Below are 27,998 nucleotides of genomic sequence, written 5' to 3' on the forward strand. Positions count from 1 at the left end.
TAATGAGTATAATATTAGTATACTCGACGTATATATACCTATACATAATACGATATATATTATCATGTTAAGATACGCATTAACATTATAAAATTCTACAAACGTCGTTCTGTACACTGCAGTGGCTCAATTATTATTATTTTTTTTTTTAATTTTTGTTCAGCTTAACTAAATAAACTGCAAGTGTGATCTCGATACAACGATATCGGATATATTTATATATATATATATAAATCGAGAATATTGGCGATTAAATGAGTTGGAACCCACGTTAAAATCTAGTTAAGAAACCTCGGGTATACCCGGGGTACCTGTATTCATCATTGAGCACTATTGGTTTTCCACGGATACACTCACGGATGCTTTAAATTTATAATGCGTACCCATTCAACTGCTTATGTCACGTTTAAGTCTCCGACCACGAACGCTCGACTTGGCCGAATTGGCATTCGTTCAAATTCGTATATAATTTCATACGATCAATTGCGCTTTAGAAAATAGAATCGCTTTACGTTATATTAACTAATATATAAAACATAATATGATCCATAAAAATATTACGACAAAACAAATATAAGTACAAACTACAACGTATATGAAATCTATAGTATAAAGGTATATTGGTATACATAATACATAATACCATATAGCCCATATTATAATATTATAGTAAATCGTATAAAAAGTTTTTGGTGTTAATAAAAACATAATATCTGTTGAAATGCAAGATTTATTAACATATTTTCTATGCGATATTATTGTGAGTCTCAAAACGACGTTGTGGAAGCACGAGAAACATATACTTTTCAATTGCCCAACAAATAACTATATATAATTTTAAAAAAACTATTTACTAACAAATACTCAACTAATATTATATATAATTGGTTTAAAACAGTTGTATTTTTTAAAAAAAATTATTGAATATAAAATATAATATATATATATATATATATATATATATATATATATATATATTTGTCAATTTTATAAAAATGCCTGTTGTGTGTTTTTCATGTTATATAGGTACAAACATTATAAACAATACAAACAATTATTGTTGTTTGTATTGGGATAATATTATAATTATACAATATTAACATTATAACATATATAATAATAATAATAATGGTTTCACTAGGTAGATATAGATACTTATTTTATAAATGAAAATAAAACTAAAATAATCATATTAAATTTTATTGGATTATAAAAAATAACCTTTATTAAAATCAGATTTTTATACAAATAATTCAAATAATAATAAATCGAAAGAGAAAAACACAACTCAAGATTATACGACAGAATTTAGACTTAGAAACACGAATAATCTGTAAAAAATAATAAATATAATGATAAAAATTCTAAACTCTGTAGGGAGGCAGTTAAGAAGTATTCTAAGAAAAATCCCAATGGTCATATTGTAAAAGTATATGAAAAATACAGTGAAAAAAAACCAAGAAGTTAACAGAGAAGTAGTTAAAAGATACAACAACAAAAATTCTGATTTAAACAGGACTTCTATTTCCAGATATGCCATATGCATAAAACAATGTCATAATCTATCAAATTGATACTTGTAGATAAAATTAAAAAATAGTTTTAATTTCAGAAAAACATATCAGATCTTAAAATATTATACTATCTATACCTAGTACCTACTTACATCAGTTGGTTGTCCAAAAGAAACAAATTTGTCATTACTCATTACAGTAGCATGTAGTGCTGTCATGTTCATGTATTAATAATAATATACATAAATAATTCAAAAAATAGAATTCATACGCTTTTTAAAAATTGAAAGAAAAAAAAACAATTTTTTATCACAAAGTATTTTTTTATCGTCCGACCGTATAATTAGCAATTTGTAACTGGAAGTATTTATCTATGTGAGTATGTATAAGACTACAAAGATTCACTATCTATTCTAATGTCACTTTAAGAATAATATATAATATTTTTTAACTAACTTCTATAATTAGACCTATCTAGTCAACTAAAGGAAAATTTGTTCTCGGTTAAGTCTCGTAGAATTCCGGTTTATGACCTCAGAAGGGCAACGAACGTTTGGACAAAAAAAAACAAATTTAACTGTATCTACAAATGCATGAGCCATGAATAAGCTTGTCCGACATAAATGTTTATATTATTACATCATAATATTCATAATAATAATATGTAGGTAGGTACCTAACAATATAAACATTATTATTTTGTTACTCAATTATATACGTTCATATTTATATCTATTTTAATGTTTATTGATTTATTCCTATATGTATTTACTTACCTATGTGATGATGTGGTATTGTGATTGTTGATTCACTATAAATTATAATATACTATTATTAGCTATAGATTATAGTAATTATACCTATCCATCAATAGATAATGTTTATTTTTAGTATTATGTACTATATGTAGGTACATTATAATACTATATAAATATCTATTACCTATATTACTTTTATGTTGTTATTTTTCTAAATTAATTTTAATCTTTTTTAAAAAATAACTTGAATATATATAAACAATGAGATTAATGGGACCACATTATACTACTTACATAAGAAATTCAAATTAAACTTAAGAAAATATCATCCACGAACAAAAGAAACTTTCAATATCATATAACTATTAATTTCATACAAAGGTTGAGTGTGTTATATCACTTATATCCTCCCGTTTGACTTATTTTTGTGTTTTGTCCAATGATTTTTCATAATGTATTGTTAAAATAAAATCTGTTTTAACGTTTTTGCTGTGTGATTTTTTAATTTTTATTTAATTTAAGTTGGTTAATGTTTGGTAACAATAAATATAATATGGTTAATTTAAAAAATATATACTTAGGTACAAGGTACACCATCGTAATTTATTCCCAGATGTTACCATTGATCTACATTGTACATACATACTAATTACTATTCTATAATCAATGATGTTATTAATAAGTATACCAAATGAATAATAATATACATTATACATGTTAGATAAATTTCCCTTGTACACATTAAATTATATATTATTGTAATAAACTATAATACCTGCAGGTAAATACAAGAATATATTTTATGTTCTGAACTATAGGTGCATAAACTATAAAAAAAAAATATAAAAACGATCTTACATATACCTACTATATTATAGTTTATAGTGTTATATTATATTATACTAATCATTATGAATTTTGTAACATACTATTTTAAAAATAAATAAAAAATTTATAATTTTTAAGGATCTCACGTCTAATTTACCCGGGTCACCCTTCCATGTCTGGATAATGAATATTGGATACGATTGTTTATCCGCATTTCCACATCAATCAATACTAAAAGATGACTAATGAAACGAAACGACGAATGAAGATGGCAGTTGCAGCAGTTAATGTCATGGCCCAGATGACACAGTTAAATACACAATATTTGGTACACAGTTAATTGGTCACATTTCATATAATCAAATAATTATCAGCGACTTATCTTCAATCATAAGAGAATTTCGCTAAATTCATGTTCTCTTTATCTGAACCGCGCACAACTAAACATATTCAAGTGAAATCATTTTTTTATGTTTTTGAGTAATCCTAAAATAAAATAGCTAATTAAAAAAATTGTAGAGATTAGCCTATCCCATCCCTCTATTAAAGCAATTTGTTTAGTCCGAAATTTGCTACTCTAGGCCTGGACCACATGGGTCTAGAGCAAAATCTGGGCCTGTTGAGACTTTGAGAGTATGACGTATCGGTTTGTCTAAATATTGTTTCAAAAACAATAATAATTTTTTTTTTTTTTTTTTGAAAAATATACAATTTGTAAAGGTATTTTTTTTAAAAGCATATGTTATGTAGTAGGTACTAAGTATATATATTTTATACATGAATAACTCGATTTTAAGAAATTACTAATTTCAATATTTATGACGTGAATTTGTTTTTTATTTTATTCGCATTTTATTTATAAGTTTTTAATTGTTAGAAAATAAAAGGTATCTACACTAAATTATCTTTAACCTTCTTGGTGGGTTCCCAGGGATGTTGAGAGAGTCAATGAAAAGAGTCAAAGGGTTTGGATGGTTTGCTAGGCGGAAGCGAAATAATTTGAAGGACGTTTTTGCTACCTACCTCTGAGACTGATTATAAGTTAAAATCGTAGTGGAGAATGTAGTTTGATACGTAGAAGGGCGCGTTTGTATTCACACTATACGTTATGTTACCTATAGATTACAATTTGTATTATTTTAATGTTTGTATTCTTAGCAGCATCCAATAATTGGATTCTATAAAACCACATTGGTTTTAGTAATGTTTTATTTCAAGTGGAATTTGTTTTTAGGTTAATTTTGGACTTAGTTGTTCTTCCTAAGAAGCATAGAAAAGATATTTACGTCTGGTGTTTAATAATTTGATATGTATTATTATTATTATTATTTATTGTTTAAATATACAGACATTCTTTTTAATATTGAAATCGAATAATAATAAAACATAAAACTGATAAATCGTATATTAAAAAATGTTATCCTTTGAAATTTTTGTAATAGATTATTTTACTATAAGATAACTCAACAACCATAAAAATAACGATTTTACGATGTTTACGTAAATATTATAACTTATAAGCTTCGTATAATTATTGCGCGTGGGAAAACAAATAAGTTTACTGATATCCTTCGGACGCCATACTCACTTATACCTACCCACATATTATATGTTATTCCGTCTTATAAACGTTCGACATAAGTAACTATTTGGAAGTTCCAATTTCCTGTGATAAGTATAATACACTAATACAATAAATATAATTGACCTAATATAAGTACCAAACTAAAGGTACGTATAAGAACATTACCTTGGCGCGGCTATGCAGGTTTCTCGTCTGTATTTTTACAATATTTTAATTTTTAAGTAATAGTTATAACAATTTTTAAATTGTAATATTTAACATAATATTATGGGTATAATTATAAGTACAACTCATAAATTTCTTAAATATTAATGTGGTATCACAAAATTACAAAAACCTATTTGAAATGTTGAAAAAATATTAATATAATATGGCGTTATGGATTATGGTATATGTTATACTCAATATCAGGTACCGGTACGGTATAAGGTTAATTTAAAAGTCGCGGGGACGCCGGGGACGACCACGTTTGAGCTTACTGATAGATCTCGATGTAGTTTTTGATTCATCATAATCTGAAGTATGTCGTATGTGTGCAGCATTGGCCATTGACCTTATAATAGGTCTATGGTGTGCATTACTGCAGTGCACCATTTCCAACAAACCGTGGAGAATTTTAAATCACACGAAGGGTTTTAATTTGCAAGACTTATATTTTATTTATGTGAGTTTTAGCACATTGACCTCAGACCGAGAAAACAATATTATTATAGTAGTAGAGTACTAATAATTTGTTTAGGATAATAAGTAATAACGCAATGATTACATATCGACTAAACAATATTATTATTAAATACATTTAAAAAAAAAATTCTCTCTATTATTAAAAGTTAGCTATTACACAAAATAGAAAGTGGAACTGCAAAACATAAATTTGTTATGTTGTACTTTCGTAAGACGGAGGACAAATACTGAAACGCGGATGTGGTGTCCTCATAAATAAGAATAACTACTAATTATTGTAAGTACCTAATATATTATATAGGTAGGTACCCTATATGGGTTTAAAGTAAACTAGTAGATACCCAAACCTAATTATTATTAGATATACATTGTGATTATCAGATCATTTTTTTAGTAGAAAAATGCTTTAATCTTAAACTTTTAAAATGTTTTGTGGTAGCAAATCGGGTTTAGTAAATGTTTTGTGGGTGAGAGGGGGGGGGGAGAAGGGATTACTTTCAAAAGTTAAAAATTCTCGGTGCTTTTCAAACTAATCTGGAAACACCGGGGTTGTTATGTAATGTTATTGCATACAGAAAATGTTACAAATTAGGCACTACGATTAGCTAGTATTTTAAATCACATTAAAAATATTATTTTGTGAATTAAATAATGTCAATGTTTGAATATTAATTACTCATAAAAATATGAGCCAAATTCTCAACGCTTAACCTTTTTAAATTCCATTAAAAATGTATGTAGAATCTTGTATTGCACTTTCAATTCTCAGGAAATATTTTTGAATTTTTAACTAAAAAATTATTTATTTATTAATAATACATTTTCTTAATTTTGACTACCGTAGTTATTAAATTCCATACAAATTTAAACACTAACATTTGTTAGTAAAAATAATGCGACAATATATTTTTGATATATAGTGAGTTCCGCTTAATATGATCACTTTGGTGCAGGTAATTTTGATTCTACAGTGAGTTCCGCTTAATGTGATCACTAGTTTATAGAATCAACCGTTTATTAGAATTAAAAATTAAAATCCCAAACCAAATTGTATATGTAATGTTGTAAATGCTTTATAGAATCAAACAGTTAATAGAATCAAAATTACCTGCACCAAAGTGATCATATTAAGCGGAACTCACTGTATTAACTGTTTGATTCTATAAAGCATTTACATTACATACACAATTTGGTTTGGGATTTTAATTTTTGATTCTAATAAACGGTTGATTCTATAAACTAGTGATCACATTAAGTGGAACTCACTGTAGTTTTCTTTAGGGTAATTAATATTTATGAGCTTTGTTTTAAAATTTTAATATTTTTTACTCGCCAGCAAAAATATCATAAAACATACACCGAAAAAACAAAAAACTAGTCAACAATTTTAATTGCCCATAAATATAATAAAAAGAGGTGCTACTTCTATGAACTTTAGGCTTCAATCTATTTTTAATAAAACATATAGACTACAGAGTTTACTATTTAGTAATTTTACTATACTTAGTTCAAATAATAATTTGTTTATTTTCAATTCTTATACCTATTGTACCTATTCAGTTATTCACTTATAACCACGAATAGAGATATACGAGTACCTTAACTAACTTCCATAATATAGTTTTTGTAATTTAATATTCATTGTTATAAAATATTATTTCAAAACGTCATAAAAATAACAGTTAACTTTGTGTCAAAAAATTTTAAAATAAAAATTAATAAAAATAATTTAAAATAATAAAATAAATAATATAATCAATTGGAAAACAATAACCAATGTTTAATTCGTATAATTGCATAATATCAATAAAAGTATTTCATAATTCATCATGAAGTGATAATTGTTAACTAGTAGTTTACAATAGAAATAATTATCATTTTGTTCATGTTCAATAGAAAAAAAAATAGGTACATGTTTTTTTAATTAAATGAATATAAAAATAAGCAAATCACAATATGTAATTGGTAGCTACAATTTAGCACCTGTGTTAACATAATAATTTTATGTCATTAAACTATAAAGAAATTTTTATTCTTCTTCACTTAGATGTAGCTACATGAATTGTTCTTATATTTGAGAATTTGAGATGTATTTATCTCTAAAATGTGTTTCCTGCCAAAGGCTAAAGCCGCTTTAATACTTAGCCACTCCACCTCCACCTAATTACTCATTAAATATATTTATAATAGGATTATTTAGGTCTTATAAAATAAAATAACTTAAGATAATGTGTATAATATTATTGATACTCTTTATGATATGTTACGCTGTTAAGTATTTAATATGTTATAAGCAGTAAAAATTTTAAATACAAAATTATTATATTATAAAAAATCCAACAACCAACAATAGTTTAAAACACATTTTACAATATAAAACTCAAAGGGAGTCCCCAAATTAGTATAATAGCCTTTAATAGCCATAATAATAATAATAATAATAATAATTAAGCTAAATTGTTTTGGACGGAACAATGATTAATAAGACACATGTTATCAAAGTGGTGTTGGAGAAGGAACCCAAAGTGTTTTGCTTTGTTCTAAATCGACAGCAGCTTTAATTTGTGTACACATGTATGCTACATTAACTCCTGCTGGTATGACGGCTAAAATATAACATTTAATATTTATAGTTTAATTTATTATGAAAAAATACACATACTTTTAATAAAATCATACCTGAAATATAATGTCGATATTCAGATTCAAGTTTCAATGCGTGTTCATACATTTCTTTTGCAGCTTTAGCAGAAATTTTATCATGAGATGATCGAGAGTCTTTAGCTTCTTTTACTTGCTTAGTAGATTTAAACTTAATTAGCAAAACAATAGGATATATATGATGACGATGAAGTCTTTCAACGCTAGTAAGACCAATATCAATTATACAATGACAATTCTATAAAATAAATATCGTCAAGTTTAGTAAGTAATGGTTTTAATATGTTTAAGAAATTTTAAAAACAATTACTTTGCTACAGGCTTCTTTAAGTCCTGCGACAGAAACACATTCATAAACAGATCCTTTTTTGCGATAGTCTATATACAAACTATCAGCAACTCCTTTTTCCATAGATGCTTGAGAACAATGTTTTGCTTCTGGTATATACCGCATAAATAAATCAGGAAAATCTACTATTAATTTATCGGTTACGCAATCAGCCAGAGGTCCAACAACCATTACAGGACGAATACTTGGTTCAGCTAGAATAAGTATAACAGATATTATGTAATACAATACACTGTTATTTTTGTTCATAAAATTATACTTACAATTTAACCGGATTACTCTTTGGTAAGAAGCAATAACAATAGCATCATCATGTAAAGTACCAGAGTCACTACTATACCATCCCAAGTTTATATTTGAAAAACTAGCCAATTCTTTAGAACTGCTGCGTTGATGCTTTTTACGTCTAAAGAAACTCCGTCTTGTTGCACGTCTTGCATCACCTTCTAATTCACCCCCACTACGTCTAATTACAAGTTCTTCTTCAACTCTAATCATATAAAAATTAAACTCAACAATAATAATGCAGTTCAAAAATATTTTTATATTTAAATATAATTACTTGTATTTGCTAGGTATAATGCCAACTTGTTGCTTATAACCATTGTGGTCAACCAACCATGCTCGCCAATTACCCGGAACACCATTATACATTGTGTTATCTACATACAGAACATCATCTTTACGAAATTGTAGCTGTGAAGAATTACTACCAGCATCATTTAATTCAATTGTACGATCAAAGAGTGCTCGTATGAAAAAACTATCACCAGGTTTATCCTTTATTTCGTTGTATTCTATTATAATAAACAAATAATTAAATAAATATTTTAGTTTTTAGTAACATTTGATAATAATTTTTAAATAATATTACTACTTACTATCAATTAAATATTGTGCGAGGACGGTGACTTTTTCAGCTGGCTTGGCTAATTCATAAGCTGCTTCCTCAGCAGTTGCTTCTCTTAAATCTGTTCCATTATATTCAAGTATACGGTCACCAGTTCTACAAAAAAAGAATAAATTTATAGTTAAGATTAATTAAAATAGATAAATTTTAAGTATCCTTACCGTAAACCTGCATTATAGGCCAATGAATTTAAGTTTACACTGTGTACAAATATCCCAACAGCATTCCCACCAACTAGACTTATTCCTAAGTTACTACACTTCCTTGTCTCCATGATAAAATATCGCGGCTCATATGCTCTTAAACTTCTGCTGTCTGTATTTCGATCACTCTTCCGACGAGTTAATGTAGCCATGCCATGAGTTATAACTGAAGCACCTGTGGATTTTCTATTAACAGTAGGAGAATTGCACGGTGTTGGGGTTTCTGAACGACTGCTTGTTGAACTTTCAGCACCTTCTAGTTCTTGGTATTCTAAAAACACAATTCAGTCAAAATTGTATCTATATCAAATCATTAATTGACTAATTAAAACATGACATACTATCTGGGCTATATTGTACTAGCATGGTAATTGAGTTTCCACACTGCCGTAAAACATTTGCAGCTAACTGGTATGTTGCACTCCTCATATTAATTCCACAAACTTCTAGTAGCTGATCTCCAACTCGAAGACCTACTTTAGAAGCCACACTATGTTCACTAACAGTAGATACAAAAACTCCACCACTATCAACACAAGATATCTGAATTCCAAGAGGTTCAACTGATTTCTCTATACTGATCCATCTCAATTCACCAGTTAATGGACCACTTCCAACTCCTCTTAATAGTGGTTTTTTCAAATACCTGAAATATTTATTTTATTAGTAATTAGTGTTAAAATTATTAAATATTTAGTTTTATACTAACTTTGATGCCCAGCCATATTCAGGTAAAGATTGTCGCTTGTTGGCTGGCATAGCTATTTGTCCAGGATTAAGAACTTCTACTCTAAAGGTAGGCATTGGACTATCTCTTTCACTACTTACAGATCTATCAATACTCCCAGTTGATATACCAACTGCACCACCACTACTTTTACTAGCCACACTAGGGTTGGAAGGTATTCTAAGTAAAACAAGAAATACATTAAATCATATTTATTAATATATAATACATATAAATTATTATAATATATCCGTATATACATATATATTCAATTAATTAAATGTTGACCTATCATTTAGCAAAACAAGCCATTTTAATAAATATCCACTTGAACTGCAGAATTATTATTTTAAGAGTTTATAGAAAATAAAAATAAAAAATACTTTTTAATAAAATATTATTTAATAAAATTTCTTTATTATTGTAGTTTAATGTTAAAAAAGTAATTAAGCACATATAGTATATGACTATATGAGAATATTATACATAAATATTCTACAATTATTTTTATTAAGATAATAGGATATAATATATTATTTTAATTCTTTTATTACATTATATTAATAATTAATAAAAATGTCATACTGCATATTGTGTTCATGTATTGTATATCAAACAAACATTATTAAAAGCAATTTAATGTTGTTACCTTTAATAATATTATAATAAATTGACTCATTACCAAACTTAAAGGTAAAAAGAAATAACAATTTAAACTGTGTTAGTACATAGTTTTGATACAATTTTGTACTATCATAGTGTCATCTTTATTCCTTCACTGTCCCCTAAAGTCCATAATTTTCTTTGTCCATTAGGTGCTTACTTCAGTAATACATATTTGGAACAATATTGACCATATTATGTGCAAGGCAAATAAAGTATTAGGGTTTATAAAGAGAATTGTAGGAGAATTTAAACTATCAAGGTCTTTGAAGACGCTGGGCACTAGTGAGGCCTAATATTGAGTATGATTTCATGATGTCAAATCCTAGTTCAATGATATACTGCCATCAAATTGAACATGTTCAGCATAATTATTTCTCAGCTTCTAATGGTTCAAATTAAATATCATTCCGTATCATAATTATGACTCAATGTCCCAATGTTCCTAAGCTTGAATCTCTTATCTCGGGCCGATAGCTGTCTTACTCATGACTTAGCCTTTCTTCAGAATCTTATCTGTGATTAAACTGATTCTCTTTTTTTCCTTCAACATGTTAGTTTCAGAGTTTCCGTACACCCTACCCATAATATTGCTCCATTTAATATAATGTCATGTGCTATAGATTACCAAAATAATAAACCTTTCACTTACTGTATGAGATAAGTCAATCTAGATACCTTCTTCTCCTACTTTAATTAACTATATTATTAAAACTAAATTATAAATTTGTTTTTGTTTTTTATCCTATACAGAGTAAATTCATCTATATAAAAAAAAATGTAAATACAAAGCACCATGTTATATTTCAATTGGGCTTCTGTCCGTAAAATAAATTAAGTGAATAAAATAAAATAATTTTTTTTTTTTTTATATTTCAACTTAAAAACGCTTAAAATGTTACAACATACTAATCTTTCTTTGTTGTATATTTGTAAGAAAGGAAAACATATCATATAGATATAACATCTTTTTAATAATTTCTTAAAAATTAAAATCGTACAGCTAAAAAATAAATAATTTAAACATACCTAAATCTAGGAGTTTCTCTCTTTCTAGGAAATGTACCAACTTCATAACCATGATAAGATTCTGGCATATCTTCACCACGATAACCGATATTAGTCATAATTCGATGAGGTGATCTAGTTGTGTGTCTATTGTAGTGCATATCAACTGATGGAGAGTGACTGTGATGAAACTTTAGAAAGATAAATTATTTTATATTAATAATAAATACATTTATAAATAATATTTATTGCATATATGCATTTTTTTTACTTGAGAAACATGGCTATAAGGAGGTTCAAAACAGTACAACATTGATTCCCCACTATGAGATGGAGATGGCTGAGAATATCTACTATATTGAGGGGTGAAAAAGTGATGAGCATTAGTTGATGGTGGCCCGTACATATGGGATGATGGTCTTGTTGCAAGGCTATCTCCAGCATTACTTTCAGTATCACTATTTGTATATTTACCAGTTTTCTTTTTAACATAATAATCCATTACATCTTTACCAACTTTACCAGATCTATTTAAATAAAACATACAGATAATTTAACATATATATCAATATATAGAACAAAATGAAATATTTACCTGACAGAGAAATCTATAGATGAAGTATCAGTTTTTGAATTATTTTGTGAAGACCAAGACGGAGGATTATTTAAAAGTACAGACAATGGCAAACGTTCCTTATTTTTACGAGGATGAAGTATAGTACCAGTTCCATGTTCAATTACAGGACCACTTCTAGCTTTTGGCCAAGTACCGCCATTTTTGTCTAATTCTTTGGATTTTCTATGTCGACTGTAAAAAGTAAAAATCAAGACAGGTATATTTATCATATAATAATAAAATCAATACCCAACTACAAAAAAATAAAATATAATATAATTATGTAATTAATTAATTAATTCAGAACACCTATCTAAGAGTCTAGTTTAATTAAGAAGCTATTCATGATTTTGAATTTACCTAAAATAGTTTCTAAGGTATCTTATTATTTATTTGATTGTATTATATTAAATTTATATCTATAATCACGAGTATAATTTTTAGTATTATAGGGTATACACATACAGATCTAAATTTCAACTCATCATATTATGGTCTGCATTAAATTCCTATGGACCACAATGTGTCATATCAAATTTAGAATAATTTATTTGTAGAAATGAACTTTTTATCGTGAAAAATATTTTTTGTTTAAAAATGTTATCCATTATTATTTATTTCATACTCATATATTATCATAGGCGTAACTTGCGACTCTTTTCACGTGGGGGTAAAAATAATTTTTGTAGCAAATGAACATAATATTAGTTTGCTTTTTGGTACTAGTGTGCTATGCGCCTCAGAATAGCTTTCAATTAACTATAATATTATATTTTCACCCCCCCCCCCCCCAAGCTCCGCCTATATGTATTATGATTTTTACAGCTATTTCTTTCTTGTGTCTAATAAGAAGACATATATGGAAGGTAATCCGTTTCATTCATCATCAGTTAATTGACCTATGACTCAAACCAAAATAATAATTAATTTATTGTGTCTTATGACATAAAGCCATGAAAATAATAGTGATGAATAACTTTAGTTTTCATAAACGTAGGTTAATTAAAGTATGCCTGTTTTGAAATAATGTGTTTGTTTTTAATACAAGTAAGTTGACAGTGAAATAGACATTTTTTTTAATAGGCATTGGCTTTGAAACATGTACACATTATACTGGCACACTAATTTTAGCATGCTCTTAATTTTATGGACCTATTAAAGAAACTGAAATGATACAATTGTTTAAACTAATGTCTACCATAAAGCTGAAACTGGATGCTATAAAATATGAAAAAAATTGTGCATATTGAAGAAAAAAAATAATAACAGTAAATATTATGTTAAAAATAAGAAAGCTATATTAAACCATGAAAAAATAATTACCTAGAATGTTTAGCAGTAGTGGGGGGTGCAGGATGTGGTCTAAAAGCATCAATTACAGAATCTAATTCTGCAATAGCATCTTCTTGATCTCGTTCAGAGATAGAATTATTGACAGGTGAAGGATTTCTGTGAGGTTTTTCTGGTACATCAAGCATCACTCTTCTTGATTGAACATATTGAGGTTTTTGATAAGATTCTTGATATCTTGAATAACTAGATTTATCTGTTTGTGTTGTACTATTAGTATATTTTTTATAAATATCACGATTTGGCCCAGAACCACAATTTCCAGCACAATATGTTGATTTCATAGTTGTAATAGTTAATACATCACCAGGCTCATGCAATAATAACATGGCTTCTCTTGAATTTTTTATATTATCCACTGTTGTGTTGTTAATCTAAAAACAAAACAGAAATAAAACTATTTAGATAAATCATTTGTTTTTTTTTAAAATCTACATTCTACTTACACTTAATACTCTATCTCCAACATCTAAATTTCCATCTTTAGCAGCCAGAGATCCAGGTGTTATTTTATTAATATATATACCAGTTTCCAATGAGATTCCATGATCATAATTATTTACTTGAAGTTGAGTCGTAAAAAGACTCCTAGATGGTGAAGCAGGTTTTCTTCGTCTAACAACCAGAGTAGCACTGCTTAAAGATCTCATAGTTTCTAAAACTAATCGCTTACTAATTGATGTACAGTCAAGGCTATTCACTCTTAATATACAATCATTAACTCTAGAAAAAAAAAATTATTATTATTAAATAACAAAAAAAATATTTTAAGTTATTATTTAAATTTATAAAATAATTAAATAAAACTATTTAGACAAAACAACACATTATTATATTTCTCATCCAGACCCACACAAAACATAGTAAATTCGAAATTGATTAAAACTAGTCTTGTGTTGTTAGCTATAAAATATTAATACAAGTGAATTGATGTATCACATAAAAATTTAAGCTAAGAATATTATAATAATATTTTAAACAACAAGTGAATCAGAGAAAATAAATAGAGCAATGATATCATTTTCACTAATGAGTTATTATTTTTTTTTTATACAAGAAATGATATAGATTTGATACTGCATTGTTGAGATAAAAATGTACTAAAAAAATTACATTGACTATTTGACTTTTATAATATATACTATACAGACTAAATAATTATAGTATACATAAATAGATTTTAAAAATATAATATATTCAACCTTAATTTCCTTGCCGCCACACTTCCTTTATTGACAGATGATATATATATTGCATTATCATTGGGATACAAAGGATCATCTCTTCCGCCAAGTAAATCAATCCCTAAATCTTCATTTGGTCCTAAAACACCCTGAAAAAGTATACATTTACATTAAATCATACGTAAATTGTTTAATATTTTAAATAATACTTACTAAGTCAATATTTAATATTTCAGTATCCCAATCTTGAAGATCAGTATCTATTGCAGAATCTTGACTATAACGACCAGTAGCCTGTAGTTGTAGTAAACGAGCTTCTTTTTCTAATTGAGCTTCCATTTTTTCCCTATAATGTAAGAAAACATATTATTTACATAAGAAAAAAATTAGATTCTTAATTATTATAATCATACTTAAAATCATTGAGTTCTTTAGCTGTATCACTTTTTTGTTTCATTATATCATCACAGTCTCTCATAGCACGCGCCAACTTGCTCACAGCATCATCGCGCTGTTTTCTTAAACTATCACAGAGAGTTCGTATACTTTCACGTTCTAATACAATTTTATCTCGTTCACTAAAAGCCCAATCACGGCGTCTTTTAGATACTTCTGCTTCTTCTAAAGACTCATCTAATTCATTACGATATTTATCTGCTAATTTCCGTAAACGTTCAATTTCTTGGTTAGCTTGATCTAGATTATCCATACGTTCTTTTTGACAAGAGTTAAATAAATCTAAAGAAGCTACTTGTTCTCGTGAATCATTACGATTTTCTCTTTCTCTACTAAAGCCATAATCTAAATGACTCTTAAATTCTCTTTGAGATTCATTTTTGGCTGTTATTTCTCCAAATCTTTCTTGATAGTCATTACATTCTTTAAGTGCTTTATCACGATCATGTAATGCTGATGATATTTCACGTTTTAATGATTCAATGTGCAATTGTAGAGTTTTTTTTTCATCCCTACAAGATTTTATTTCATTTTCCAATGATTTATTTTTATTGTATGCTTGAGATAAATCTTCAGAGAGCTTTTCAAGTTCATTATGAACACTGTCTCGCTCACTCATAATGAGTCTATATTCTTTAACAGCAGCATCATGAGCTTTATTCAAGTCTTTAAGTTCCTTACTACTTTTTACACTATAAGCAACAGCAGCTTTCATTTCTTGGACTGCTTCTTCATGCTGTTGTTGAACTTTTTGTATAGCTTCTTGAAGATCATTACGTTCTCGAAGTGTTAAATCCCATTGGCGTATAGCAGCTGTACACTGTTGCTTTAAACCATCTCTTTCTCGGAAAGCTATATCCCGTTCTTTAAATAATTCATTACATTGTTTTTTTAATTGATTAATTTCATCTTTCATCATGTCCATTTTATCAACAGCAGCTGAATGTGTAGTGCGCAAGTCTTCATATCCTTTTCTTAAAGCTTCATAATCTTCTAACCTTGAATCGTATGGCATGAAGTGATCATTAAGTGAATCACCACTTGCTGTATCATCTTCAGGAATATCCTGAAAAACATTTTTATAATGTCAAAGTACAATTTTAAAATTCAAAATTCAATTATTTAATACTTTATACATGCTTACATTATAGACAAAAGTGCAAATAAATAAATTCCGTTTTGTTATTTTAAATATATCTAAGTTGTGTGATTATTGAATCAAAGGTGATTGAAATATAATTTTGTCAATTTGATTAATTCCTCGTATAAGCTATTTTAATTTATAACAATGTATATCAAGGGGTGGGCAACTAGTGGCCCCGCAAGCATTTTTAATCTGGCTCGTCCTACATTTCAAAATTACATCATACAATTTTAAAGTTTATCGTCTATTATTCTATAATCTATATGACTATATATATATATAGTCTATCTTGTCAATATACAATAATTGTTATCTGGCATTGAACATCATAAAATGTATAAATATCATAATATAGTATATATAATATATATACACACCTATATAGTATGTATAACTTTTAACTATAGCTGTTTGTAGTTTTGTACATTCATATTCACACTGCTGTTGAAAATTTATCGTTTTCATGTTTTTGAGGTAAGTACTTAAGAATGTCCGCAAAAAAATAAAATTGATGATGAAAATAGAAATTTTAACACCTCATGGTAGATTGACTATCTATTTATTTATTATTAATAAAATAAATGCTAGTTAAAATGTATATTTTTGAATGACCTTTTTTTTTTTTTGCTTTCTATGCTCTGGCCGCTAGATTTTAATTTTCTAAAAATTAGCTCTCTAGTAACTTACAGTTGCCCATTCCTGATGTATATGATAAAATGTATAATATTACAAAACCTGTCAAACTTGAATAAATTATTAGCGAACAAATAAACTATAAAGTATATAAATATAACTAAAAACCAACCTTTAATACAAAAAAATGGAAAAAATTAAATTTTTATCTTTATCACTTGGAAGAACTTTTAATTGCTTTCATTTATTGAAAACATATGGTTATAGTATTTTTTTGCAATTTTAATCAAGTGGTGACAATAAATCATACAACTGTTATGTAATTATAAATGGAATTAATTTTGTTAAACTGTGTCCAAAATCAGCAAAATCAACTGAATTATTATAAAAACATAAACAATTTATCTTGCTATGTCTTACATCATAAAATAAAAATAAATTATGATGCAAATAAAGCTTATCAAAATGAATTGAGTTTATAAATAGTCATACATGTCTGATAAACAGGATATAGATTTAAAAATATCTTTAAATTCAACTGAGCATTAAAAGAAATGTTATAACTACCTTTAACATACATCAAAATATAGTTAAAAACTTTTGAGTTATACAATAATATTGTGTTTGAATTTATCAAAAATTTAATAAATATTAATCTACTTTTGTGTGGAAAATACGCTCCAATGACTATGTTTATATTTTTGTTTCTTTCTTTACTAAAAGCATTAAACATAAATGTTTTAAAAATTATTTGCACTTTTTTAAATTTAATATAATACTAAAAAATATTTTTAATTAAATTCACCATAGCTTTAATAAGTTTCAAAAAACTACTTTTTTCAATTACATGTTCTTTGTGTTGAATTTGGTAAAACCTAAATATTACCTAACTATATTATTACTCTGCACTTTTATGTATTCTGAACTTCAAAACATTGAAATATTGTTAGCAATTAGATTTATACTTTCAATATAAACTTTTTGTCAAAAATATTAACTGTTCTAAATTCTTAATTTTTTGTTTCCTTCTATACTATCAGTGGTGTAGCCAGGATTTTTTTTGGGGGAGGCTATCAATTTTTTCACAGCGATGGTTTACCTATAGGTTCTTACTTCTTCCATAAGTATAAAATGCAGATACCGAAGAATTATTAATATATAAAAAATAAAAAAAGCTATGACAATTTAAAATCAGTAAAATACAATTTAAGACTTTTGTAGCGTTTTTCATAAACCATTAAAATAGTTTTTCAATTTCCTTAAAATTTCGGGGAGCCCCTTTCCAATCTAACCAGCCTCATCAGCCCCTCCTCAGGCTACGCCACTGTATACTAGTAGTACTCGATCTAATAGTATTTTACATTTTTTCTAAACAATGAAATAACTAATTATACAAGTAATATCTTTGCAATAGAATGAAGACAACTATATATAAAAAAAAATCAATTTGTTCTTTGTTCATCTTTCAAAAGTTTTACTCATTTAAAATGTATTGTAATTTTATAATAGGTAATCATATTTATAAACACCTATTTGTTATTATTTTTTTATTATTGTATAGTAAATTAATTAAGAATAAAATAGACCCGGGAGTTGAATAACAATATTATACAGAAGGTTAGTATATTTAAGTCAATGGAAATGTTCAACTTGCAAAATGCAATGTTATAAAAGTAAAACTTAAATATAAATATAAAGTATGGTGGTCTAAATCTGTTGGTTATTAATTTTCATAAATTTAATATCCTGATTAAAAAGTTTTTAGGGGATTTTATTGAATCTACTGACTAGGTAGCAGTATTTTAGAAAAATGAACAAAATCTTAATACTTATTAAGTACTAATATAAAACCACTTATAATAAATTATTTTAATAATGCCTATATATTAAAAAGAAATGTTATTATTGGTTACAACATTAATATCTTGTAAAATCAATTCTGTTCCTCTTTCAAATATTTAATAAGCAGTAAAAAATATGTACCTGTTCAGATCTATTCAAAATTTGCTTTTCCGCAGCTAATTTAGCACGTAATGAAGATGATTCTTGAGCAGCCTGTTCAATTTGGTTGATCATTACTTGATTTTGACCACGATAATATTCTAATTCTTTTCTTGTTTGATCATATCTTCTTACTGTTTCTCCATGTTGTCTACATAAATAAAACAAAATATTTGATTTACATTATTTTCAAATTTGATATAAAAACAATTACATACCTTCTCAGCATCATCAACTCATGCATCGCTTTATCACATTGTTGTTTTAATCCATCATAATCACGTTCACGGTTACTATTAGCATCTCGATTTCGATCATTACTTCGATCTGAATAACTTCGAGTAAGCATATCTATCATAGGATAAAAAAAATAAAATGAAAATATACCTACTCAAACATCCCTATTAAATGATTTTACAAACCAGTATTTTTAGAATTTTCAATAGTGTTGTTTGACGACATCTTAATATTATATTTGGTCCAAAGCACAAAATTGTTTTCAATTTTTTTGCATTAACAATTTCATGTTAATTCTGTTACAAGTTTAAAACATTTATAACGGGATGTGCTGAATTTATCCATGACTAATAACACAATCAATTAATGTGAGAAGATTTAAAGCAAATGCTAAATTAAAACGAAAAAAAATTAATTTGGAGAGACAATCGCCCAAGTAGAAAAAATAATATAGTATAATATTTACCTAATATTCAAGTAACGAAAACTATAAATGATTATAAACTGTTTAACTAGTTTCAGTAATAAATAGTAATTTGTATTATTATTTTATGAAAATATACAGAACAATATTGTAGATAAAAATATAAAATAAATGAAAAACATATGTTAAATTTAGGTTACAGAAGGTATAAATATTTACAGTTTACTCGTAACCGTGGTCCAACAGTTTTCATTCAAACAACGAAACAATCTTTTGTGTGGTACCGTTTCGTGTCTTTAAACCACTCTTCACTGCAGAGAGTACAACTAAAAACTAAAAGAGGGAGACGTTGAGTTCGTAGACACCATAATAGACTAGAGACTAGAGAGCACTGTGAGCACTAGACGGTGTCAATGTGTCATTGTCGGACGTCAGTTTGTCACTTTTGACTTGTCAGTAAATATTGTTGAGACTGTTGAGTGTTGACGTTGTTGCGTACTAGAATCTAAATTTAAGATAATATAATATTAAAAAAAAATCACGGACAACGACGGTCTTTGGACAAAAGATAGTCCGTCTATTATCAGAGAATTATTAATGAACCGTCTTAAACCGTGCAACAGCTATTGTTCAGCTGTTGCTGTGGTAGTACTACGTTATCACTGTGATAATGGCTATCACCGTCCTGTGATAAATATTATAAAATATAAGGTCGTGTTGCGTAGGGTGCGTTCCGGTTGCACTGGTTGCAGGACCTTTACGCGCTCTTAAGTTATAGCATAGACATATTATTATGTCTATGAGTTATAGTGCTCAGCGCTCAAATTCACGCGACTACTCATGTCTTGTGCTTAAGAACCGTTCCACTACTGTAAATAGCCGTATACGATCGCTTTGCTTACGCGACGGTATGTCATAAACTCTTATGCTACACTATACCAATAATTTCGTCGTGAGCGCGGAACGATGACGTCGAGTTGAGATCTGGTGACGTCACGGTTGTAACGTGAGCGCCTTTATATGTGCCGACTGCCGAGTGGAACGCTGCGAGCGCTTGAAGCGTACAACCAGAACGCACTCGTGGTAGATTTTTTTAAAAGCATGTTGCCATGCGGGGCCGGTATTACAATGTTCCTATAACTGATAAGCTATTTGACTATCGTGAACTGTTCAAGTTGTTCAACTGTTTACTGTTTGAGATTATTTTAAAATTAAAAATAATAAATACTCGTATTCATATTCAACATTCATTATAAATAGTAATATCAATTAGTACTCATTAGTTATTAGAATTTGAAATTTCAAATGACCAACACTGAATCACTATTATAGAACACGACAAAGTTACAAACACAGACAAAAGTACATTTAAATACACTTTACTTCAAAACAATGGTTATTAGCATAGGATTTGAAGGTAGTGCAAATAAACTAGCAATTGGAATTGTTAAAGATGGTGAAGTGCTGGCGAATTGTAGAAGAACATACATAACTCCACCTGGTGAAGGTTAATATTTTTCTTTTTTTTTATTGTTACTTACCTACCTATATTTCAAAATAAAAAAAATATGATTGTACCTACTGCTTTTAGGATTTTTACCCCGAGAAACAGCGACACATCACCAAAATAATATTGTATCATTATTAGAAGAAACAATCAGAACATCTGGCATACAGCCGGAACAGATTGATATTGTATGTTTTACAAAAGGTCCTGGAATTGGTGCTCCTTTGGTTAGTGTTGCTGCTGTGGCACGCACTATTGCTCAACTTTGGAACAAACCTTTAATACCTGTTAACCATTGTATTGCACGTATCCTTTAAAAGCATTATATATTTTTATTTAATACAAATTATTAGCTTTCAACCTTAATGATCTTGACTAGACATAGAAATGGGACGCTTAATAACTGGAAGTGACAACCCTACTGTTTTATATGTTAGTGGAGGAAATACTCAAGTCATAGCTTATTCCGGGAATTGTTATAGAATATTTGGTGAAACAATTGATATTGCTGTTGGAAATTGTTTAGACCGATTTGCAAGAGTTTTAAAATTATCCAATGATCCTAGTCCTGGATACAATATTGAACAAATGGCTAAAAAGTATTATAACACAATATACATATATATATATATATAAAAATTATAAATTTGTATTAAATAATTATATAATATTTTTCAGTGGTAAAAAATATCTTAAATTACCTTATGTGGTAAAAGGTATGGATGTTTCATTCTCTGGTATATTATCTTATATAGAAGAAAAAGCACAAACATTGTTGTCATCTGGTGAATATACTCCTGAAGATTTGTGTTTTTCACTTCAAGAAACTCTTTTTGCAATGTTAATAGAAACAACAGGTAAACACAAATAAAATTATCTTTATAGTAATTTGTTAGAAAAATGATAATTGTAACCCATAAGTACCTACGAATACAAACATGGTAAATTGTATGTTATAAATAATCTATTTAATTTGTGATTAAATTGTGTGAATCGACTTATTATCTAAAATATTACATTTAAGAATAGTATCTAGTGAATCGCATTGGTTTTTTAGGTTTTTATATTTTAAATACAGCTTTAAAGTTTTAAAACTTGCTTTAAAATTAAAACAAAAAAAATAAATAATTAACGAGATTAAATATATATTATCCTTAAAATTTAATTTAATAGTTGGAAAAGTTACTATAATATTAATCATAAAAGAGTTAAACAAATTATTCAGAGCGTACAATTTGATATGTTAAGGTTTTGTAAGATAAAGACAATACATGCAAGAGTACCTTTATCTTAACAATTTTAATACTACTAAAGCATTAAAAATCATTAGATGTATTATATATATTTTAAATTTTACACTTGAAATTTTTTATTAATATATTGCATTAACTTTGGCTCTATAATATCAACATTCTTTTCAAATTAATATAATACAGATCTGAAGTCTTACAAATTGTATAACTATGAAATTACAAATTGATAAAAATTAATTATTTATCAATTTAAAATACCCAAATTTGTGGTAGACATACATTGCTTTACTCCAGCAATTGAAAATATTCCTCATCACATTTTTTTTTTTTTTTTTTGATAAAAAACACTTATTACACAAATTACTATCACAGTTCATAATACTGATTTAGATTTAAAAAATTTAAACATAACTAACACTTAAATAAAATAATGAGTGATGTATTTATTTTTATGAGTATGACAAAATTTATACCATACTAAATGGCCTAATGTAACCTCTGGCCAATGTTACTCTCAATAAAATAAAAAATTATTATTCCAAGAAATTTTCATATCTAGCTGAATAATATTCTTAGATAAATAATCAAACTTTTAATTATTTCATTATATTTGAAAAGCACAAAAAAAGTTGTTAACAGTATCAGATAGGATACCCTAAATTTCAAAATTTATTTACATATTTTTTTTCAGAAAGAGCAATGTCTCACTGCCAGTCAAAAGAAGTACTAATAGTTGGAGGTGTTGGTTGTAATGAAAGATTACAAGAAATGATGAAAATTATGTGTGATGAAAGGAATGCAATATTATATGCTACTGATGAAAGGTTAGATTATAAAGAACAATTAATTCTTTTAAAGTATAATATTTTCTAACATTTATATTTTAGAAATAAAAATGGTTTTTTTAAATATTTTATAAATTATAAATCCTCACAAGATATTTGAAAATTTAGATAATATTTAGATACTTTAGATACTTATTTTAATTCATCTCATGTTTAAATTTTCAAGTTGAAGGCATAGATGAGTTGCACAACTAATTTAAAAGGACTTGTGTATTTGTATGTATTATTATTTATTTCCCCCTTATGAATGGATAACATAACAAATTTGCATTCATTGTTATTTACTGTAAATTTAGAGTTGTTGTCCTTAATATGAGTGAATTATTGACCTAATTTCTAACTTAAAGACAGTGATGTATAAAATATTAAAAATTTTAACTAAACTATAAGCTATCAGACAATCCAATTTTTAGTCATTAAATATTTAAAGACTTGACTTCGACAATATTAGTATTGTGAATTTTTCTGTTTTTATAATTATTTTTCTAACTCATAATTTTTGTTTAAATTTAACTGTTTAAAGTAGATATGTTTATTGTAAGTACACCAATGTTCTTAATTATAACAATATAAATAAATAATGACTGTTAGGTTAAATAAAATACACAAATTTAAACATTTCTGATAAATAATTACAACTCTTTGCTATTATTATTTTTCATGTTTTTATTTCTTTGAATAATAATGTACTTTACATTTTTATTTCATTTTTCGGAGTATTGAAAAATTGAATTTTAATGGAATAGTTAATTAGTTTAACTAGGATTGTAAATTTTTTGAAAAATACATTTTGTAAGCTAAAACATAACATTATTAACATAAAGTCCTATAATTAGATACTAATGAATTAAATTTTCAAATCAAAAAAATTCAAAGGTTTTAATTATTTTTTCATTCAATTTTCAGTCCTAGTTATTACTTATAACTCAGTCATAAAAATTTAAAATTTATGATAATAATGGACCAACATTTTGTGGTATATCCCAATCACTCAACTCTGCTTTTATACATTTTAAATACTTAAAATTTATTTAATTACTCATTCGTAATTTGATGTTATGTATCAAAGAACTGCCTGCATCGAAAAATATTCAATAATATTAAATATAATATAATATATTATAATTTTAATATGAAATCAAAAATATGTTCATTAAAAAATAAATAATATATAAAGATAAAACAGTTGTAAAAAAATATATTTACAAACAAATTAAAATAATGAGTATCGTTATTGAAATAGATCACTTTGTATGTGTAATAAATAAAAATAAAAAGAACATAATAGATCAATAAATTATTTTTCTTCATTTAAAATCTAAAAATAAACATTGATATATTGTTTTAAATATTTGTTTATAATAGATTTTGTATAGACAATGGAGTAATGATAGCTCATACAGGAACTTTAATGCATAATAGTGGATATAAGACTACATGGGAAGATACATTTTGCACGCAAAGGTATCATTTATTTTAACTATTAAATAAATAAAATAAATAATGCTATAATAGTCTTAATTTAATCATAAATAATTTTTCTTAGGTTTAGGACAGATGAAGTTGAAGTTACATGGAGGTCATGAAAATGTGTTAAAGCTTTTTTTTATATATACACTACACGATATCTTATGTTACACCAATAACCAAAGTATTCTTGCTAAAACACAAACCAATAAAGCAAATACAGGCCAAATTGAGTACATATCGTTGATTTTTTGGAGGTTATTTTTAATAATTCTTGGTTTATCCACCATTTCAGCTATTAGACAATGTTTTTTTGCAGACTTAACAATTACTTTAATGCACTTGCCCATTAATTCTGGTTCTTTTCTTACTAAAACCTAAAACACAAAAAATTATAATTTAAAGTTAATCCTCAATTTATATTAGTGCCTATATTATTAAAGTTATGCCACACAATTATCTGATCTATAAATGTATATTGATTACTTAAGATATTATAAAATAAGGTAGATTCTTCTGAAAATCCTTCATTTACTTGTACAATTAATTATTTAATAAAATATGTAGATTAGGATGTTAAAAATATTCTACATTTAGGATTTTAAATGATTACTTTTTGTAACTAACCTGCTCATAAAATTTATTATGTCCAATTAACTCTATACCATTTTTGGCTTCTTCAGTTATCAAAATCTCTTGTACTTCCCCAATTCTATGGTCATAAGTGGTATAAGAATGAAATAATTCAGTTAGACGTTTAGTTCGTTGTTTAACCTTTAAATAAAATTTGATTGTAATTTCAGAAAAACAAGTTATCATTATTGATTACCATGTCTGTGGGGATTTTGGGCATTCTTGCAGCTGGTGTACCTTTACGTGGGTAAAATTGGTTAATAAATAAACTAGGAAATTTATATTTTTCACAAACTCTCATAGTTTCAGAAAAATCTTCTTCTGTTTCAGTTGGAAAACCACAAATAATATCTGTAGCAATAGAAACACCGGGTACCCTGTTTAAAGAAATTTAAAGTATTAATAATATAATTTAAATGGCTTAAATAATTTTAATTTACCTTTGTCTCAAAAAAGTAACAACAGTTTCAAATTCTTCGATAGAGTATTCACGTTTCATGTCTGCTAGTACTTGATTACTTCCCGATTGTACAGGCACATGCAAAAATGCATACACTCTAGGATGAGATAAAATCTTGGCTATTTCCTATTTAAAAAAACAATTAAATAGCCATTCCCTAACTTCAAGTGTGGTTTTACTAAACCTCTAGATGATTGAGTATGTATGGTGGATTAGTCATACCGATACGCATCATACAACCTTCAGGTATGATAGCAACTAAACGCCAAAGAAGTTCTGGTAAATTTGTTTGTATATCTAAACCGTATGCACCAGTATCTTCACTTGTTAACCATAATTCAACAGCACCTTCATTAAATGATTCTATGGCTCTTTGTACAATTTCATCTAGAATATATTATATTATAATAAGAATTTACAACTTTCAATGAATTTCACAACATTATTAAGTTACCTGGAGGATAACTACCAAGGTTGCCCCTTGCATGTTTCGTTTTACAATAGGTACATTGATTTAAACATCCAGTGCTAATAGCAATAATTTCAATTAATTTATTTTTGCGCATCTTTGGTAACTGTAATCTGGCACCGCCATCTTTTTTTCCGTTTATTTTCTTTTGACCCAACAAACGAATAGTATGTCCTATTGAAAATATGTAAAAATATTATTTCATGCAAAATACATTTTATTTAACAAACCTTTTAATGTTTCTTCTACTACTTCTACTACCCTGTCTATTTGCTGAACGCCAATAACACTTAGATTCTGGATAAAAGAAGACTTTTTATCCCCTTGAGGTACGCAACCAGCCACTACCACAAATTTTCCTGATTTTTTTCCAGCAGAAATTTCATTTCTAAAATGATCTTCAGCTGGATTTTTAACTGTACAGCTATTTAGTATCCACAGATCAGCAATAGCTTTGTCCTCTAAAAACAAATATTTTTTATACCGAAAAATAATTATTAAGGTTTTTTATTCTTACCAGTTATTTCATATCCATAATTTGATAGAAGCCCTGCCATGTATTCCCCATCCGAGCTGTTGTGTGAACATCCCCAAGTTTTAATAAATATTGTTTGAGTGCCAGGCACTTGAGATGATGGTTGATGAATTTCCCTTAGTGGTTTGTCCTTAACTTTGGGACGCAGAGATACAATATTCCTAGGTTTGACTCTACCAATTTCAGCAACATCAACAATGGATGATATCAAGTCTTCGATGTCACCAACATCTTCCATTATTATTTAATTTAAAAAAGTCCCAACTTAGTGGTTCAGTTTACAACTTTGTATGGGTATTAGTAGGCGTCTAATGCCTATACCTATATAGAGTAAACAAATCATTTTTGAACACGTTAGGTAAACAATTTGTACATAGATTTAGGTAGCATAATAATCTACTACAACGGTATACCTAATTTTTTTTTATGATAATTCATCACGCATAACAATTGATAACGGTTAGTAAAAAGTAGAATCATTATGGTCTAAAGCTCTAGAACTTATTCAAATCATATAACTTGATCACCGCGTATGGATGAGTGAAATACTGGGTTGTGGATAAATCTATCAATTCACTCATGTCTCATACATATGATTTAAATTAATTATTTCTTCTTGTTCGACATAGATTCATTAGATGTCATTCGTCTTGTCTCTTGCTTTCGTCAACTAAGCTTTACGACGGCAAATACAGTTTCAAAATGTTTTCCTACAATCACGAAATGGCAATTTTCATTTCTCGGCCGTTCACGAAATAAAACAGAATATGCATATTATTATATCGAACACGTAATCGTCAATAATATACCACCACAAAGTAAATAATAATATTAAATTAAATCACACTCAAGTCGTAATGGTAACTACTGTTGTATTATATACATTCATACGTA

The 27,998-nt window shown here is 27.1% G+C and overlaps 3 protein-coding genes across 7 annotated transcripts; 1 reads left to right on the forward strand and 2 right to left on the reverse strand.

Annotated features, from left to right (window-relative positions):
- Positions 1–7,121: 7,121 nt before the first annotated feature.
- LOC114119930 (disks large homolog 5) lies at positions 7,122–20,567 on the reverse strand. 5 transcript variants are annotated; one of them, XM_050198359.1, is made up of 21 exons: positions 20,155–20,567; positions 19,697–19,858; positions 19,493–19,625; positions 19,257–19,425; positions 15,454–16,562; positions 15,254–15,386; positions 15,059–15,189; positions 14,303–14,579; positions 13,830–14,230; positions 12,486–12,698; positions 12,162–12,417; positions 11,912–12,081; positions 10,202–10,399; positions 9,834–10,138; positions 9,451–9,763; positions 9,261–9,385; positions 8,942–9,176; positions 8,643–8,869; positions 8,341–8,573; positions 8,049–8,268; positions 7,122–7,975 (listed from the first exon to the last, which is right to left on the reverse strand). In XM_050198359.1, exons 2-21 carry the CDS (start codon positions 19,734–19,736, stop codon positions 7,866–7,868), a joined length of 4,998 nt encoding a protein of 1,665 aa, XP_050054316.1. In that variant the 5' UTR covers positions 19,737–19,858; positions 20,155–20,567; the 3' UTR covers positions 7,122–7,865. The 5 variants fall into 5 exon arrangements, with proteins under 5 accessions (XP_050054316.1, XP_050054315.1, XP_050054314.1 ...); XM_050198358.1 differs by having other exon boundaries at positions 19,697–19,901; XM_050198357.1 differs by having other exon boundaries at positions 19,697–19,901; positions 19,978–20,567.
- Positions 20,568–20,675: 108 nt separating this feature from the next.
- LOC114119948 (tRNA N6-adenosine threonylcarbamoyltransferase) lies at positions 20,676–25,245 on the forward strand. Its single transcript, XM_050198361.1, has 8 exons — positions 20,676–21,194; positions 21,268–21,442; positions 21,527–21,748; positions 21,822–22,041; positions 22,121–22,299; positions 23,387–23,519; positions 24,906–25,004; positions 25,087–25,245. Exons 2-8 carry the CDS (start codon positions 21,328–21,330, stop codon positions 25,124–25,126), a joined length of 1,008 nt encoding a protein of 335 aa, XP_050054318.1. The 5' UTR covers positions 20,676–21,194; positions 21,268–21,327; the 3' UTR covers positions 25,127–25,245.
- On the reverse strand, positions 24,639–27,995 carry LOC114119929 (threonylcarbamoyladenosine tRNA methylthiotransferase). The gene is made up of 9 exons (XM_027981670.2): positions 27,518–27,995; positions 27,087–27,425; positions 26,800–27,030; positions 26,555–26,743; positions 26,285–26,487; positions 26,081–26,226; positions 25,837–26,017; positions 25,635–25,781; positions 24,639–25,384 (listed from the first exon to the last, which is right to left on the reverse strand). The coding sequence occupies exons 2-9, from the start codon at positions 27,340–27,342 to the stop codon at positions 25,175–25,177; spliced, it is 1,563 nt and encodes a 520-aa protein (XP_027837471.2). The 5' UTR covers positions 27,343–27,425; positions 27,518–27,995; the 3' UTR covers positions 24,639–25,174.
- Between the last annotated feature and the right edge of the window lie 3 nt (positions 27,996–27,998).

This window comes from Aphis gossypii, chromosome 1 (assembly GCF_020184175.1).
Source record: "Aphis gossypii isolate Hap1 chromosome 1, ASM2018417v2, whole genome shotgun sequence".
Classification (NCBI taxonomy): domain Eukaryota; kingdom Metazoa; phylum Arthropoda; class Insecta; order Hemiptera; family Aphididae; genus Aphis; species Aphis gossypii.

Coding starts and splice junctions, on each gene's coding strand:
- LOC114119948 (XM_050198361.1), top strand. CDS start 21,328: ATGGTTATTAGCATAGGATTTGAAGGTAGTGCAAATAAACTAGCAATT. Junction 21,749..21,821: donor TGTTAACCATTGTATTGCAC/GTATCCTTTAAA, acceptor GATCTTGACTAG/ACATAGAAATGGGACGCTTA. Junction 23,520..24,905: donor TTATATGCTACTGATGAAAG/GTTAGATTATAA, acceptor TGTTTATAATAG/ATTTTGTATAGACAATGGAG.
- LOC114119930 (XM_050198359.1), bottom strand. CDS start 19,736: ATGTCGTCAAACAACACTATTGAAAATTCTAAAAATACTG. Junction 19,626..19,696: donor TGAAAATTCTAAAAATACTG/GTTTGTAAAATC, acceptor ATCCTATGATAG/ATATGCTTACTCGAAGTTAT. Junction 9,764..9,833: donor AGTACAATATAGCCCAGATA/GTATGTCATGTT, acceptor TTGTGTTTTTAG/AATACCAAGAACTAGAAGGT.
- LOC114119929 (XM_027981670.2), bottom strand. CDS start 27,342: ATGGAAGATGTTGGTGACATCGAAGACTTGATATCATCCATTGTTGAT. Junction 26,744..26,799: donor AGTAGAAGAAACATTAAAAG/GTTTGTTAAATA, acceptor TATTTTCAATAG/GACATACTATTCGTTTGTTG. Junction 26,227..26,284: donor ACATACTCAATCATCTAGAG/GTTTAGTAAAAC, acceptor TTTTTTAAATAG/GAAATAGCCAAGATTTTATC.